The 15,128-nt window shown below is 39.2% G+C and overlaps 2 protein-coding genes across 4 annotated transcripts in view; one reads left to right on the top strand and one right to left on the bottom strand.

Annotated features, from left to right (window-relative positions):
• Positions 1 to 699: 699 nt before the first annotated feature.
• The window catches only part of LOC122980554 (adenosine receptor A1-like), a 719,840-nt gene continuing 705,411 nt past the window's right edge, over positions 700 to 15,128 (bottom strand). The window contains exon 3 of the mRNA XM_044348684.1: positions 700 to 1,725. Coding sequence (XP_044204619.1) covers positions 1,268 to 1,725 — 458 coding nt within the window. The 3' untranslated portion in view covers positions 700 to 1,267. The remainder of the gene's footprint in view (positions 1,726 to 15,128) is intronic.
• Positions 5,147 to 15,128, top strand: part of slc12a5a (solute carrier family 12 member 5a) — a 181,458-nt gene continuing 171,476 nt past the window's right edge. For 2 of the 3 annotated variants that reach the window (XM_044348661.1, XM_044348660.1), the window contains exon 1: positions 5,147 to 5,664. In XM_044348661.1, the coding sequence (XP_044204596.1) occupies positions 5,505 to 5,664 (160 nt within the window). In that variant the 5' untranslated portion in view covers positions 5,147 to 5,504. The remainder of the gene's footprint in view (positions 5,665 to 15,128) is intronic. The other variant, XM_044348663.1, reaches the window with a different exon arrangement.

The raw sequence follows: 15,128 nt of genomic DNA, 5'->3' as shown, positions 1-15,128 counted from the left end.
GTCATCTTTTTCGATGTTACCCTGAAATCATTTAATGTATTTTCACCATCCACACTATTCTTATGTAACAGATGTCACAAAGTGTGCCTCTTCATGAAGGGAAATGACCTCACAGTAATTATTCTCACTAACCTCATTCTAGCCATGCAGATACTGGTTTTATTTGCCCTGAAATCTCTGAGATGCCTACTGCCATCTCAGTACATGTATATAAATTGGTTTGTGCTGCTTAAAGCATTGAGAAATGGCATTTAAGAAATTCAAAAGCAACTTCCCTTTTCAGAAACAATGTCCCCGCTACTCTGGAAAATTTACAGACCTCAGTGCATAACTCCAGAGTATAACAAGTAACAGGGATGCAGTCTATGGGAGATGATAAATGAACAAAATGATTTGAATCCAGATGAACAATTTGAAAGATGCTATGATCATGTATATATTCTACACTTGGTAAACCTAAAGCTGTTTTATCCATTAAAATGATAACACATGTAATTAAAACATATTTAGGGCTCGGAGAGTTGCTTTAAAGGTCAACAGTGTAGTGTAGACTGTGACACACAATCACAGCTAATAAACGTGCAAGTACTTACTAATATAGTGTTAGCATGATAACTTAATACTATTTAGAGTATATACTCTTATTATCAGGTATTTATGGTATGGGAAATTATCATATTCAGTCATAAGTGACGACAATTTGCCACATTTGTGTAGGCTACAACACCCGTTTATTCTAGGAGCAGAAACATTGTCAGATAAATGTTACAGAATTTCTCACTTCCTGGTAGGCTTACAGTTATGTCTCTCAGAGAACACATTTTGGGAAGTATATTTGTTCACCATTTTAGTCAGATGAGGATATTGATCATCTTGTGCATGCAGTGCAGATATAATACAGAAAAGAGAGAGTATTTAGCCCAGTTGACCTCAAAGATTGACAACAAGGGGGAAATGAAACTGTTTATGGTAGGCAGGAAGTAATAAGTACTTAGAGAAATACATGTAAAACAAAATATAAAATACAGCTATACATAGATTCTAAAAGTGAACAAAAGAATCAACAATCACACATTGAACCACAAGGCTACTGTATAAAAATCAGAGCTTCAATTGAATTTCTGACATGAAAAACATGAGGCAGCTAAATAAAATGATGAGTAAAAGGAAAAAGTTGTATCAATCTTTGTTTTCAGCAGTGTGCCTGTTAAGTCATGAGTTAATGGTTGTTAAGAACAAAGAAGCACAAAATCAAGGAAATCTGCATTCACTCATATTTGGCCACACTGTTAATGTTAATACTGAGATTGATGTCTGTTGTCTGGCTCGTCTGAGAGCCTCGATTTTCTTCTCCACATTCAATACACCGTCGCCAGATCTTCAGGTATGCTGTCTTGATCTTCTGTATTTTGAACGCATACACAACTGGGTTTACAGCTGAGTTAGCATGAGAAAGCAGAATGCCAACATACAAAGCTGCTACAATGTTCGGACCACCAAAATACGCAATGCAGTTCATAATGTGGAGTGGGAGCCAGGACAGGGCAAACAGGACCAAGACCAGAGACAGAGATCCTGCCAGCTGCTTCTCTTTCCTTAGGTAGTTGGAAGACTGTGTTTGGACACTGTTGCCTGGTTTCTCTCGAAGGTTTCCTCGAATGGTCCAGAAGATATAGCCGCACAATACAGCCATAATCAATAGAGGTATCAGGTAGCAAAGCAGCCCTAGCAGTGGGCAAAACAGTGGACAAAGGAAGTGATGTTTATCTCCGCCTTGCACTGTCTAAAAAACAGCCCGGGTCTGAAGACATCTACATGCTTGGACAGAAGACCTTCAATTACATCATGGCCCGACGTGCGTGGAGGTGCGAGGGCCCATTCAACGCTGCTTGCAGCTTTAATTTGTTTATGAGACTACTTTTACAGTTTGGTTATTGGTCCCGGTCTCCGGGTGGCGCCCCACATTATTAATTAAGTTTAATAATTCCTGATTTCATAATCCATAATTATCTCTGATAATTATAAATTATAACTAAACGTGGTCCTTTCAAACCCAATATAGAGAACTGCAAAACAGAGAGAAAACACAACCTCTTGTAAACTCCTGGTCCCTTTTCTCCTGTTTGTGAACTGCAGTGGTTACACACCAGTTTGTTTGATAAGTAAATATCAAGTCTTACTAGAATGCTCAAATCCAGGGTTAATATTTTAATTGGCTTTTTACTTACTCAGACAGGGGTGGGTGGATGAGGCACAAGAATAACTGGATATCAACATAAAACAGTCCTGAGAGAGACATATCAGAGCCACAAAAAAGACTCAGTGTGCCAGCCTGCATCACTGGACTGTGAAAAGCTGCTGGAAACAGCAAAGTCCCAGATCTAAGTCTCTTTCCACCTTTATAACTAACAATGTATACAATGATAATATTTCTATTTATTGCCAAGCATTTACAAAGTGAAAATAAATAGCTAAACAATATTCCCTTCTTTTGTTGTTTCAGTTGTCTCGGAGTTGGTACCTCATAGTCATGTCCTGGAAGCTGAGTTTGGCTACACCCTTTCTGAGTAAGTAATGCGGTGGATGTTATCTCAAAGGGCACACCAGTCATCTACAGTGTCAATCTTCAGGTTCAAAAGTAAGCAATCTTTTTTCTTGTAATGGTGGTTAATTTGTTGAAATGAATCTTTAAAAGATGTATCATATATTCAGAGTATTTTATATCACCAAGTACTGTGTAGTTGATCCTGAATCTGTGTTTTCCGAGAACAACACCATGTTTGATGTTGACAGCAAACATAGTAAGTAGTAGCATAAGTAAAAGAAGAGTTTTGTTTGATATGCTGTGTGCATTGGTGTCTAATTATGTGTCCTCTGTGCGTCTCCTTGCTATTTTTAACTTTTCCCTGCTGGCTCTCTTTCTCATTCACTTGCTTGTTCCCTTTCATTCTGTGTTATTACCATCCAATAAAAAAAGAGTTTAAGAGAAAGTAAAAAGGTTAACGAAAAATCACAAAAGACATGCACAGATATTTTTTTATACCTATGATACATTTAATTCCTCTACTGTAGTAGGCTGTGAAATAATTTGTAGTAAATTTGCTCTCATACGCCTTTTATTTTGGGATTTTTTCAATCGTGTTATATGCTAGATTGTAATTTTTTCATCATGTTAATAATGATATTTGTATTTTTAACATTTTGATACACAGGAACTGTTAATGTGATTATGATATTATAATTTTATTGCTGCTGAAAATGTAAACCATTTCATGATTTTTACTCTTCATATGTTTCCAGCAGGTGTCCCAAATGAAAAACTTTATGTGATGCTGCAAAGTTGGTCAACGACGTTGATGTCTTAATGCTCTTCAATAGGGAGAACAACGTGATACAATAAGAAAATATGTAATAATTCTTCCAATAATGGTGAAATACAGTAAAACAAAGAGACTAATCTAATTGCCTGGCTACAGACCATTCATAATTCATGATTTACATTTGGAGTTTTCATTATAAAACTATGGTCTATAATCCAGACATCTGTAAGGTTAACTACCTCATGAGGTAAAAAAAAGTAAAGGTATTTAGGTACAACAGTGCTTTGAGCTAAACGCGAACATCAGCATAGAAACAACATTCAGTTTATTTTATTGTTTTTCTTCTTTTCCTCTTCTTTTCTTTCCCAATATTCTTTCAAATAAATGATTAGTGAAATGTGACAAACTTTTGCAATACAGACAGAAATGTTTAAAAATACATATATTGATTTTAAAGAGCAAAGTTTACTGTGGAGAAACAGGTACACACACTGAGCCAGGTTTAATGATGTATTCAGCCAGATCTCGAATCTTGCAAAGAATTGGAAAAGCCAGTCGAAAACATTTTGATTGTTAAGATTTGGTGATACAGCATTAGAAATCCAACAAATATGTGTCTCTGATTCACGTCAAATATGTGATCTGTCTCCAAATTAACTCCACAAAGTAGTCATGTGGTAACTTGCATTTGGGCAAAAGATTTTGGATCATGTGTTTTGTTTATCATGTATTTAATGATTGACCAAATTCAAGTTAAGGTAGAGGTTATGTAAAGTTAATGAAACATGTTTAGAATATCATAAGCAGTACAACATCCATGTAAAGAACTCCATTCATAATCTTTTATGCAGTCTTTCAACACATTGTCATATTTTTGAAAGGCTGAAAAGAAACAACATCTGTGTTATGTGTGTGTTACATGTTTACTCACTGCATGATACAGTTAATGTAATTTCAAATAATTTTTCTCATTATTCCAAAACTGGATGGTAATAAGACCAAGACTTTTTTCACAACAAATTTGTGTAGCTAATTAAGTCTGCATCAGTTCCAGGACCATGATATTGTAAAAATTGGCTCACTGGTGCAACTAAGTGACACAGCTAAATACTATTGGACAGAGATATCATTAATGTGAATGTTACACTTGAAGTTTTCCTGCAAGTCAAACGCAAGTCAAATTGTACACAATACGTTGAGAAAGGTGAACTTAGCTGAGTTTTTTTCTTATATATATATATACTTCTGCCTGGCAAAGGATTTGCTCTAGGGTGATGTAATTAAACACATTAATTTAGGAATAGCCAATGCAACAACTGTATAGGCACATAATTTGAGTAATGAAAGACTTATGTGGTATATGACACAAGGACCCTCTTAAAGGCAGAAACTCAAGATCAAGTAATGTAAAAGGACCTATTATGGTCCTTATGTGAGTTGATATTGATATACTGGTGCAAATTTCCAAACAAAATTTCAATTAAATTAGCACAATTCAGCTGGCACACCAGACCAGAGCTGGCAAGCCCCTGGCTCTCTGGGGCAAGAGGTCCAAGCATGGCCACTTAAACTAATCAGCATTGACATCAGCCGGTTGCTTTTATTTTACATTTCTTTAACAAATGCTGTTCACTCATAGTTTTTAAAAGCTTATATTGTTATAGTAATAAAATCACTTTAACGGCATGCTGGCCGAGTGACTGGCAGATGATCTTTAGCTTCTTCCGTGGTTGCCTAGCAACGCCAACTCAGAGATGCTGAGGAATGGCTTGCTTTTAATGCATTAAATACGGCTAAATCTAAAAATGTAAATAAATAAAAAATAGTTGTAACAATATTACTGAGTGTTTAAGTTCCATAAAGCATCTCGAGTGATTAATATAAAGTGTGTTTATGTTTTCTTTAAAACGGCGCCGCAAACTGGTCTGTCGGCTTTAGGACCCAGGTGCGTGGCAGCCAGCAGACACCGGTTGATGAGATGGTCCTCTCGGCATCACACATCTTATTACCGGACAAAGAGCTGCCGTTCACCCCGGACAGAGTAGTCGGAGGTAAACTTACCAGACGGTGAAGGTGGACCACCAACACGAGATAAAGTGAGTGCATTTTTCGTTACCGTTGTCTGACCGCGTCACCCCGCACCGTGGCAAGAAGACTCAGTCGCTTGTCTCACCGGCGACAACCATGAGCCAGAGGTTCACCGTCTCCAAGAGCGACGGCGACCGGCGCCCCTCAGACATCCAGGGGGAGGTGAACCAGCTGTTTGAGGGAGACGAGCCTCCGACCAGCAGCGGCGCGGAGGGGGAGGATGCTGCCGGTACCGAAGCGGTGGTGGTGCTGAGAGGTAGGAGACACTCACACCGGCTTCATTTATCCTAATACTATTTGTTAGCTATAGGCTATGAGCTAGCAGTACCCTGATGCTGTTGGGTGACACCTCTCTGTCTGTGGACAGATGTGTGTGACTTGAATTTCTAATGGCCACACAGGACACGGTCAGACCAATAACGGAGGAATTGCACAGCGTCCAATTTGTTTTTCTGCATCATTTGTATTGTTACAGGTGTATATTTGTGTCTGTTTTGCCAAACAAAATGGGGCGTGCTTTGCTTTGTTTTCATATGGTCTGCTAAGTTAATTTTGCATGACGCACTGTTGCATACATTCAGACACGTGTTTGTGACAATACATGTCGTCAGTGGTCGCTCTGAAGGGCATCAGTTTATTTCCTTAATAACCCCTCACTTGTCAGACAGTAGCCTGTTCGCCACTCACATTTACATCTGATAGACTTAGATTTTGGTGCGTTGATTTAGAGGGGTTATGTATACTTAATGAAATTCAAGCAGTCAAGATTTTATCCTCTACATATTATTTGATTTGCCACTTGAAATCACAGCAGTGAAACTACTTGCTTCCTTGGTGTTAAAAAGGAGATGTCAATGTCAAGTATGCTTCAATAATATAGCTTGGCTTGGATAAACTGTACTAGCAAAAGATTTTATAAGGTAATGATAGCTTGAAAAGTGTGTTTTTTTTTGGCTGCCTCTTTTATGGCTGAGTTTAACCCCAATTTAGTGCATATTTATGTAATAAAACAACAGTACTGTACAATTCTTATGCTCACCACCAAGGGGGAATTTCAACACGGCTGAAAAATCACAGTCAGCCATACCTTTTGTATTGTCAGCTTTACAGTAAGTTATGGCGATTTCCTCCACTGCCCCTCTGAGTAGTCCCATATCTGCCTCCTGGGAACCAGTGCCTTTGTGTTTCAATCCTGTCACCAACCCACCTGACTGAAATAATCAGGTCCTGTCAGTCTGAGTCAAACGCAGCCAGCAGTGCAGAACAAATGGCGGCTGAAATTCCCATTGGATCCAGGAATGGAAGCCTTTAACATTGCCAATGATTAGCATTAGTAAAAGTGCAATCATTCAGGTCCAGTCAAGTGCAAATAAAGATTTATCTACAAATGAATCAATACATTTCATACTGTCCTTAACTTGTGAAGGCTGCTACATTAATGACATGTCTGATTAATTAGCCAGGCTCCCTAGATTCCCATAAATTCCTTTATTGCAGCACTAGATGTGCTGCTGCTTAATTTCTGTGCTTTTGCTCTGTAGTCTACCAAGTATTGTAGCCTTAGGCATCCATTTAGTTTAATCATCTATTCATCGGTCAAAACTGACCAGTGTTGTTGGAACAATAATAAATGTTGTAAAATATATACAACAGTTACATCTTTTATCACAACAAACTATTTTATTATATTTTAGGTCTGTTTCTGGAGTTACATCACTACCTTCAGTCCTTACACTTTATGGTACCGTTCTCAGTGGATATATTATATGTCATCCCCTAGTCTTGACAGCATTACCGCTTCGCCACCATGATTTCCACTCTTTAAACAGCTGGCCACTGAGGTTAGTAATGGAAGCTTTTAATTACCAGTCCAGCACTCCCCTTCATTGCTACATGTGGCTACAAGAAGCCTTCCCTTTTCAAAACATGCTTCCATCTCCTCCAGTGCTGGAGAATTAATATCAAAATGCCTCCTCAGCATTTCTCTGCCTTCACTTTACCGACTAAAATGCCCCCAGTCTCTATCAATCACTCCCCAGACTAAGCAATGGGCTGCATGGGTCGCAAGGAACAAATCTCACCATCTCCTTGTGTTCTTCTCAAGATATGGAGAGCGCTTTATTGAAGGACTTACCCTCATATATGCTATGCTTTTGCTCAGCTTCAGCCTTGTGGAGACGGTTGTCTTTACAACCACTTTGCTGGTTGCCATAGAGACACAGTACATTTTCACCAGCGTTGCCTCACAAATGGTCTTGCAATGAGGTGAAAACACTTAACATTGGGCAGGTACCATTATGAAATCAATCTCTTGCTGGGATGGTGTGTTTTTATCTGTTACTGTTTTTTTTTGTCCTGAGTGCCTTGTAATGGTTGTAACAGAATGAAGTAATGTAGTTGGCTATACTCTGCATAAGACATTTCTAATTGCTACTCTACATTTAACGGCTACTCTACATCTAAAGTGCTCATTACGGCTGCAACTAGCTAGCAACAATTTTCAGTATCGATTTATCTGCTGATATCTTCTTGATGAAACGTTTTGTCAGAAGACAATAGTGAAAAACATCCATCACGATTTCCCAGAGCTGAAGGTGACATATTCAAATTACATGTTTTATGTGACCAACAGTCCAAAACACAAAGATATTCAGTTTACTACCATTCAAGACAAAGAGAAGCAGTATCTGAGACCAGATATTTGGCATTTTGTGTGTGGTATATGATTGTGTTTGTGTGCAGGTTTACATCTGTCAATTATGCCACTGTTGGCATTTTCGTGCTGGATAATTCCTCAGTGTCTACCAAAGCCCCCGTCAGTCTTGTTTGTATTTTAGCTGGCGGATCAGAGCAATATCTAAATTCTTTCCTCTTGGCTTGGACTTGTGATCCTGTTTCTATTGATCCAGAGGGAGGTGTGAGCTCAGTCACTCCAGCCAGCCAGTGTGGCTGATGGTGACGGGCTGCGGCAGGAAGGAAGAGCTTCGTCTGGCTGCCAAGTGCCCTCTCTGCCCTTGACCTTGAAGCGGTGTAAAAAGATATATCTTTGTTAGATCAGTTGGACTCAGTGGAAAGGACTGCAGATGGGCTCAGAATGGGCTGGGTGTTTCAATCCAATCCAATCCACTTTATTTATATAGCACAATTTTAACAAACACAAGGTTTCCAAAGTGCTGCACAGCAAGATAAAAAAAACCCCAAAAAACCCACAATAAATAGCACAACATAACACAATAAAACGATGAAGGACACAATAGGATAAAAGTAATAAAATAAGATAAAATCAAATAAAATAAGATAAAAACAAATAAAATCAAATAAGATAAAATCAAATAAAATAGGATAAAAACAAATAAAATAAAATAAATAAAGTGCACTGCTCACACAAGGTGCAACACGCCACATGGTGTCAAAAGCCAGAGAGAAGAGGTGGGTTTTAAGAAGAGATTTAAAATGAGACAGTGAGGAGGCCTGTCTAATGTGCAGCGGCAATCCATTTCACAGTTTTGGAGCTGCAACAGCAAATGCTCGTTCACCTCTGAGCTTAAGCCTAGCTTTAGGCACTGTCAGGAGCAGCTGGTCAGCTGACCTGAGAGAGCGCCTGGGAGTGTAGGGGTGCAGCAGCTCAGAGAGGGAAGGTGGGGCTAGGCCATTCAAGGCTTTAAAAGCAAATAAAATAATTTTAAAATGAATCCTAAAATGGACGGGAAGCCAGTGGAGTGAAGCTAAAATAGGCTCATACTTGCTTGTGCCAGTTAAAAAACGTGCAGCAGCATTTTGCACCAGTTGAAGACGAGCAATGGAGGACGCACTAACCCCCATATAAAGTGCATTGCAGTAATCCAACCGAGTGGTCACAAAGGTGTGGATTACTGTCACAAAGTGCTGTCTCTGGAGGACTGGTTTAATTTTTGCCAGCTGCCTCAACTGGAAAAAGCTTGACTTCACCACAGCTTTAATCTGGCTGTCAAATTTAAGGTCTGTGTCCACTTTTACCCCCAGATGTGCACAGTTGGCTTGTGATACTGTGCCAAAGAACCCAGATCAACCAGGGGGGTCATAGAAGTGCCAAAGACCATGACTTCTGTCTTTTTTTCATTAAAATTTAGGAAGTTTAGAGACATCCAGGCTTTACTGTCATGTAAACAATCATGCAATGGCTTAACACTGTAGGAGTCTGACTTTTTTAGGGGGACATAGATCTGACTGTCATCCGCATAGCAATGAAAAGAAATGCCATGTTTCCTGAGAATTGAACCAAGTGGGAGTAGATAGAGGGAAAATAAAAGAGGACCAAGCACAGAGCCCTGTGGTACCCCACATGAGAAGGGAGCAGTGGAGGACACAGAGTCATCAAGGCTGACACAGAAGGTTCGATGTGACAGGTAGGACCGGAACCACTCAAGTGCTGTGCCACTGATGCCCACCCACTGCTCCAAACGAGCAATCAGGATTTCATGGTCCACTGTATCAAAATCTAAAAGTACAAGGACAACACAGTGACCAGAGTCAGTAGCTAAAAAAATGTCATTAAAAACTCTTAAATGCGCTGATTCGGTGCTGTGCAATGTTTTAAAACCGGATTGGAAAATCTCAAGAATATTTTGCTCGTTTAAAAAGTCCATGAGCTGAGAATAGACAACCTTTTCTAAGATTTTAGAAAGGAAAGGCAATTTAGAGATAGGCCTGAAATTTGCCAAAACAGTAGGATTCAGCCCAGGTTTTTTTAACAAAGGTTACACAACAGCATCTTTAAAATGAACAGGAACCACTCCAGAGAACAGACTGCTATTAATAACTGTGAGAAAAGATGGTCCAACAGTCTGGAAAGCCTCCTTAAAAAGTCGGGGAGGGACAGTTTCATCTGGAGAACCTGAGGGCTTCAAATGACCAACAATCTCCTAAACAACACACGAGGCTTGTGGCAGTTTAACAGGACAATATCAAAAAAATATTTTCTTTTAGCCTCTTTCACAGTGGATTGGTAATGACGCCAGTAATCCCTCAACATTTGAAAAGACACTTGCAACTTGTCCTTTTTTCCACTTTCGCTCAGCTCTTTGACAATCCTGCCTGGCAGCACGGGTTGTTTCATTCAGCCAGGGCCCCGCCCCCGATTTAGTTTTATGCTGTCTGGTCTTTAATGGAGCCGCAATGTCTATGGCAGTTTGACAGGTGTCGAGAAACCATGAGTTAAGAGCCTCTTTGTCCTCATACACAGATTAAGACATGACGCAGTTTTGACTGAAGGCATCTGAGAAGTGAGCAGCAGTGGAAGGGTTAATAACTCCACATGTGCGAGCAGCAGCGCAAGGTTTAAGTGTTTGACAGCAAACAGCAGCTTCAAACAGTACAGGCATATGATCAGAGAAAAAAGCGTCACAGATCTCCAGGTTAAAAACAGGCAAACCATGAGATAAAACAAGATCAAGTGTGTGACCACGTTCATGTGTAGGCCCAAGTACAGACTGCACAAGATTAAAACAGTCAATGATGTTTAAAAAGTCCCGCACCAAAGGATTTTCAAGGCAACACACATGAATATTACAATCTCCAACTATAAGGACCCGGTCATACTTAGGCATAATATCAGCCAAGAACACAGAAAAATCTGTTAAAAAGTCTTTGTTGTATTTAGGAGGCCGATAAACCACAGCACACAACACCGTGTGAGAATGCCCCAGCTCAAACAGACTGAGTTCAAAGCTGGTGAAGGAGGATGACAGCGATATCTGTTTGCATTTAAAGTCACTCTTAAAAACAGTCGGCCAGACGTCCGAGGAGAATTAAAATAGCAGCACTCGTCAGGTAAAAGTTCTGTGAAGACACTGGACTCACCAACACTCAGCCAAGTCTCGGAGATAAAGAGGAAATCCAGTTCCCGGGATATGAAGGAATCCTTAAGGATAAATGATTCATTCCCAAGTGATCTGGCGTTGTTTCTCAGCCAGCAGTTGACACAGCATATATTGCTTCTAATGCAGAAAAAGTGTGTAGGTTTGGGCAACTGTGATGCCCTGCTGTAGATTCAATTCATATTTAAACCAGAAACTGACAATAATGAGACTTTTTTGTTTTCTCTAAACATTATGATTATTTAAACATGCATTATCAGGCCACTTGGGGGCAGCGCAGCAAGCTGTAAACACAACATTGAAGTTTTGTTTATTTTATTGGTTTCTTTGATTGACAAATATAATTGATTATTTGTATTTTATTTACTCATTGCACAGACACAAAGCAACATTAGCATTCATTTGGAGTTGTATTTCGGTTGACGTGAAGAATGTAAGTCCAGCATTCACTCTGCCTCTAGCTCTGTTTGGCCTCCATCAACTCCTGAGGGAAATATCTGGCACATTAGTGGCTAAATGCTCCACTGTGTTCACCAGCTAGTAGCTTATTTTGTCTGCCTGATGCTTCGTGCTGGTAGTATACAGTGGGTTTATGATGTGGCTTTTAAATGTAAGCAGTGAGAGTGAATCAAAAACAGTAAAGTTGTGGGCTGTAAATCTAAAACAATGGGCACAAAGAGAGTAAAGAGCTCCGTAGAGCTGAGGGGAAGCGCAGAATCGGGTGGTAATTATCTGTGGGATCATCACATTGTAGTAATTTGATCCATTGTTAATATAAAAACATTGATTAGAGCAGCCTTAAAAGGAGATTTTACTCTGCTCAAATCCTTTGGCTTTCTCATGGTAGCTTCTTAAATGCAGGTTTTACATGAGTGAGCAAGCCTCTGTCTGTCTGTCTTTGGGCAAATTTGGGTGTTCTCTTTTATAGCACAATCTATTATTGATGTAGTCCTTGGCCTTGACTCGTGCGGTTTCCAGCCGAACTGTAATTGCTCAAACAGGTTCTGAAATTTGTGTATGAGCATGTGAGTGTAAATGTGTGTGTGTGCATGTATGTACTTGTGGTTCAGTTTTATTAATGTAACCATCGTTGCAGATGAGCCTAGAAGTAAAAACACACACGTTTGACTTTCATAACCGTAACCTAATTTGTCCTAAGTGTTTGGGTCTGTAAGCAGAGAGGCCGACTTGGCTGAGGTGTAATCTGTGTCAGGATGTTCTGTTTCCTTCTAGGCAAATGCAGACCAGAAGAGAATGACACAGCATGGGAGCACAGTGACAACAGCAGCCACAATCATAACAACAACACAGCCTAATAACCTCCTGGAAGCAGCAAAAACAGAGATTGGTATCCTGGGTTTCTAGTCCATCTGCATGTAAAACATGAATGTTTGTGCGTATGTCTTTGCCACTTTGAATGTGTCAGTCACTTTCTAAAATGCATTGTAAACAGGGGTGGTTGATATGGCAAAAATATCATATCACAGTTTTTTTCAGGCAGGATCATGATCCACGATCTTATCACGATTCTTTTTCATGTTGGTTTTTAAGACTATTTTGTGGGTCACTGAACAGTATTCAAGATTCAAAAAACTTTATTGTCTATCACTTAAAGATAGAAATTTGTCTTAGGTTAGGGTCTCACAAACAACATAAAAACAAAAACACATGAAAGACTCACATAAAATTACATTAAAATACACACAATTCTATGAAAAAATAAGAGAGTGAGAATGCAAAGCTGCATTTAAAAAGTAGTGACAGTCTATTTGGCCTTGTTTAAAACGAATAACAGAACAACCAAACTAATTTCACAGCTGAAAAGCAAACAGTTGATGTTGTGTAGAAGTGTTAGTGTGTTGTTTCGGATAACTAGCAGGATGTGTACCGTTAAAAAAAGGTACAAACACAGTACACCAGAGCTGACATCACACTAGCTTGCAGTCCAGCTGTCCGTTTAACATGATGTGCAGCAGGTGAGCTTCCTAGCAGGGCATTAAAACTGTTGTAGATTTCACAAACAAGCTACCAGGCATCAAGTCTGTGAGCTAACTGGTGAGCTTGCAATACGACGATGCTCAGACAGGTGGCAGGCTAACAGCGAGGCCCGACACAAGTGCTGCTGCTTGCTGTTTTCATAGCATTTACCATTAAAAACAAACAGTTTGGGCTCCTGATGTGAACATTACAGATAGTTTGCTCTGCTTTGAGCTCATTTTTACCCAAGATCCTTGTCACTGGAGGTCATTTTCTCCAGCAGATTTGAGATGTGGTATGAGGCCAAGCGGGTAGTTATGAGTCTGAAAAGTGAAACCAATGCAGAAGTGACCTAAACCTGCATTCTCTCTAATGGCCATCAGGGGGCGACTCCACTGGCTTGAAAAATAAGTCCAATTGTATGGAAGTCTATGAGAAAATGACCCTGCTTCTCACTTGATTTATTACCTCAGTAAACAGTTTCCTGATGATTTTATGGTCTCAATTGCTAGTTTCAAGTCTTCTTCAATATAGCATGATGTTCAATTTGTAAATTATGATGATTATGATGATAAATTGTTATTCCCATATAATTTGAATTTGACGATAAAGCAGGGTATGCTTTAGGGCATGGCTACATTTTGGTTGACAAGTCGCTACCACGGTGACAATGTTGGTTAGGTAACGTAAACATGGTGTAACCCCAGATTCACAGAGCATAGGCGTAGCCGTAGCCATAGTTATTTCATTATTTTTTTAGATCATGAAAGTTAATTGTGAGACTTTGGTTGCCTAAAAAGGTTTTGTTCAGTATTTGGTTGTGATAAAAGACCCTCTACGGCGCCAGATGTTCAGTTTTTCCAGTAAGTACATTTTATTTTAATTGTTTTAAGCCCATTTTTCGCTAGCAAAAATTATCATTATCATTATCACAATTATCCATAGACTGTAAATGCACCGTGCTAACCAGCTAGCGTTAGGGTCAGCTCCACCCTCTCGTCCACAAACCAATGAGTGACATCATGGGGGCTACGTACATTATTTTTATACAGTCTATGTACGAGTAGCTCGCTGTGTCAGTGCTGTTACCTGTTAGCCTCCTGCTAGCAGACTGCATTCTGTCATGGAGCTGAACTGACACAATATGCACTGTAGCATGATACTAATGATCTCTCTGTAAAGGCATATTGTGGAGACATTTTAATCATTCACAGTCTAATATTGTCATATCACACACCCCTAATTGTAAATCTTTATACAGGACTATGAGTGAGTGAAGGAACAAATAAAATTGTAGCAGAACAGGGGTGTGCAATTACTTCATTACATTATTATTATTTCAAGACAGAAATCCTCATCCGGCAGCGACTGTGCATCAATGATAATAGGCTGTTGGCAGAGAGAGGATTGTTTTTGTGTGTATTCAGGCATTTCTGCCCCTGTGTTGTAATGAATGCCATGTAAATAATAGATAACCTCTTTGATACAGAGGTGCAGTCTGACGGTGAACACAGATATGGAGTCACCAAGGCCTATTGCAGGATTAATAAAGTAAGGTGGCTGTTGGCCATGTGTTTGCACAAACAGAAATCTAGTTTGCGATGTTAGGTTTTTTGGATAACAGCTAAATGTAAATGTACATTACAGATATACATTTAAAATAACAGGTGGCTGCAAAAATAATGTAAACATTTAATTAGGGCTGTAACTAATGATTAATTTCATAATCAGTTAATGTGCTGACTATTTTCTTGTTTAGAAAAAATATTCAATTTACTGCAATATTATGACAAGGAAAAGCAGCAATTTTTTGAGAACCTGAAGCAAGATTCTGTTTGTATGGATTTTTTTACTTTAAATCGATTAATCAATTATCAAAATAGCTGCA

This window comes from Thunnus albacares, chromosome 4, assembly GCF_914725855.1.
Source record: "Thunnus albacares chromosome 4, fThuAlb1.1, whole genome shotgun sequence".
NCBI classification, from domain to species: Eukaryota; Metazoa; Chordata; class Actinopteri; order Scombriformes; family Scombridae; genus Thunnus; species Thunnus albacares.
The sequence above is the reverse complement of the archived record's forward strand: the minus strand, read 5'-3'. Positions and strand labels throughout refer to the sequence as shown.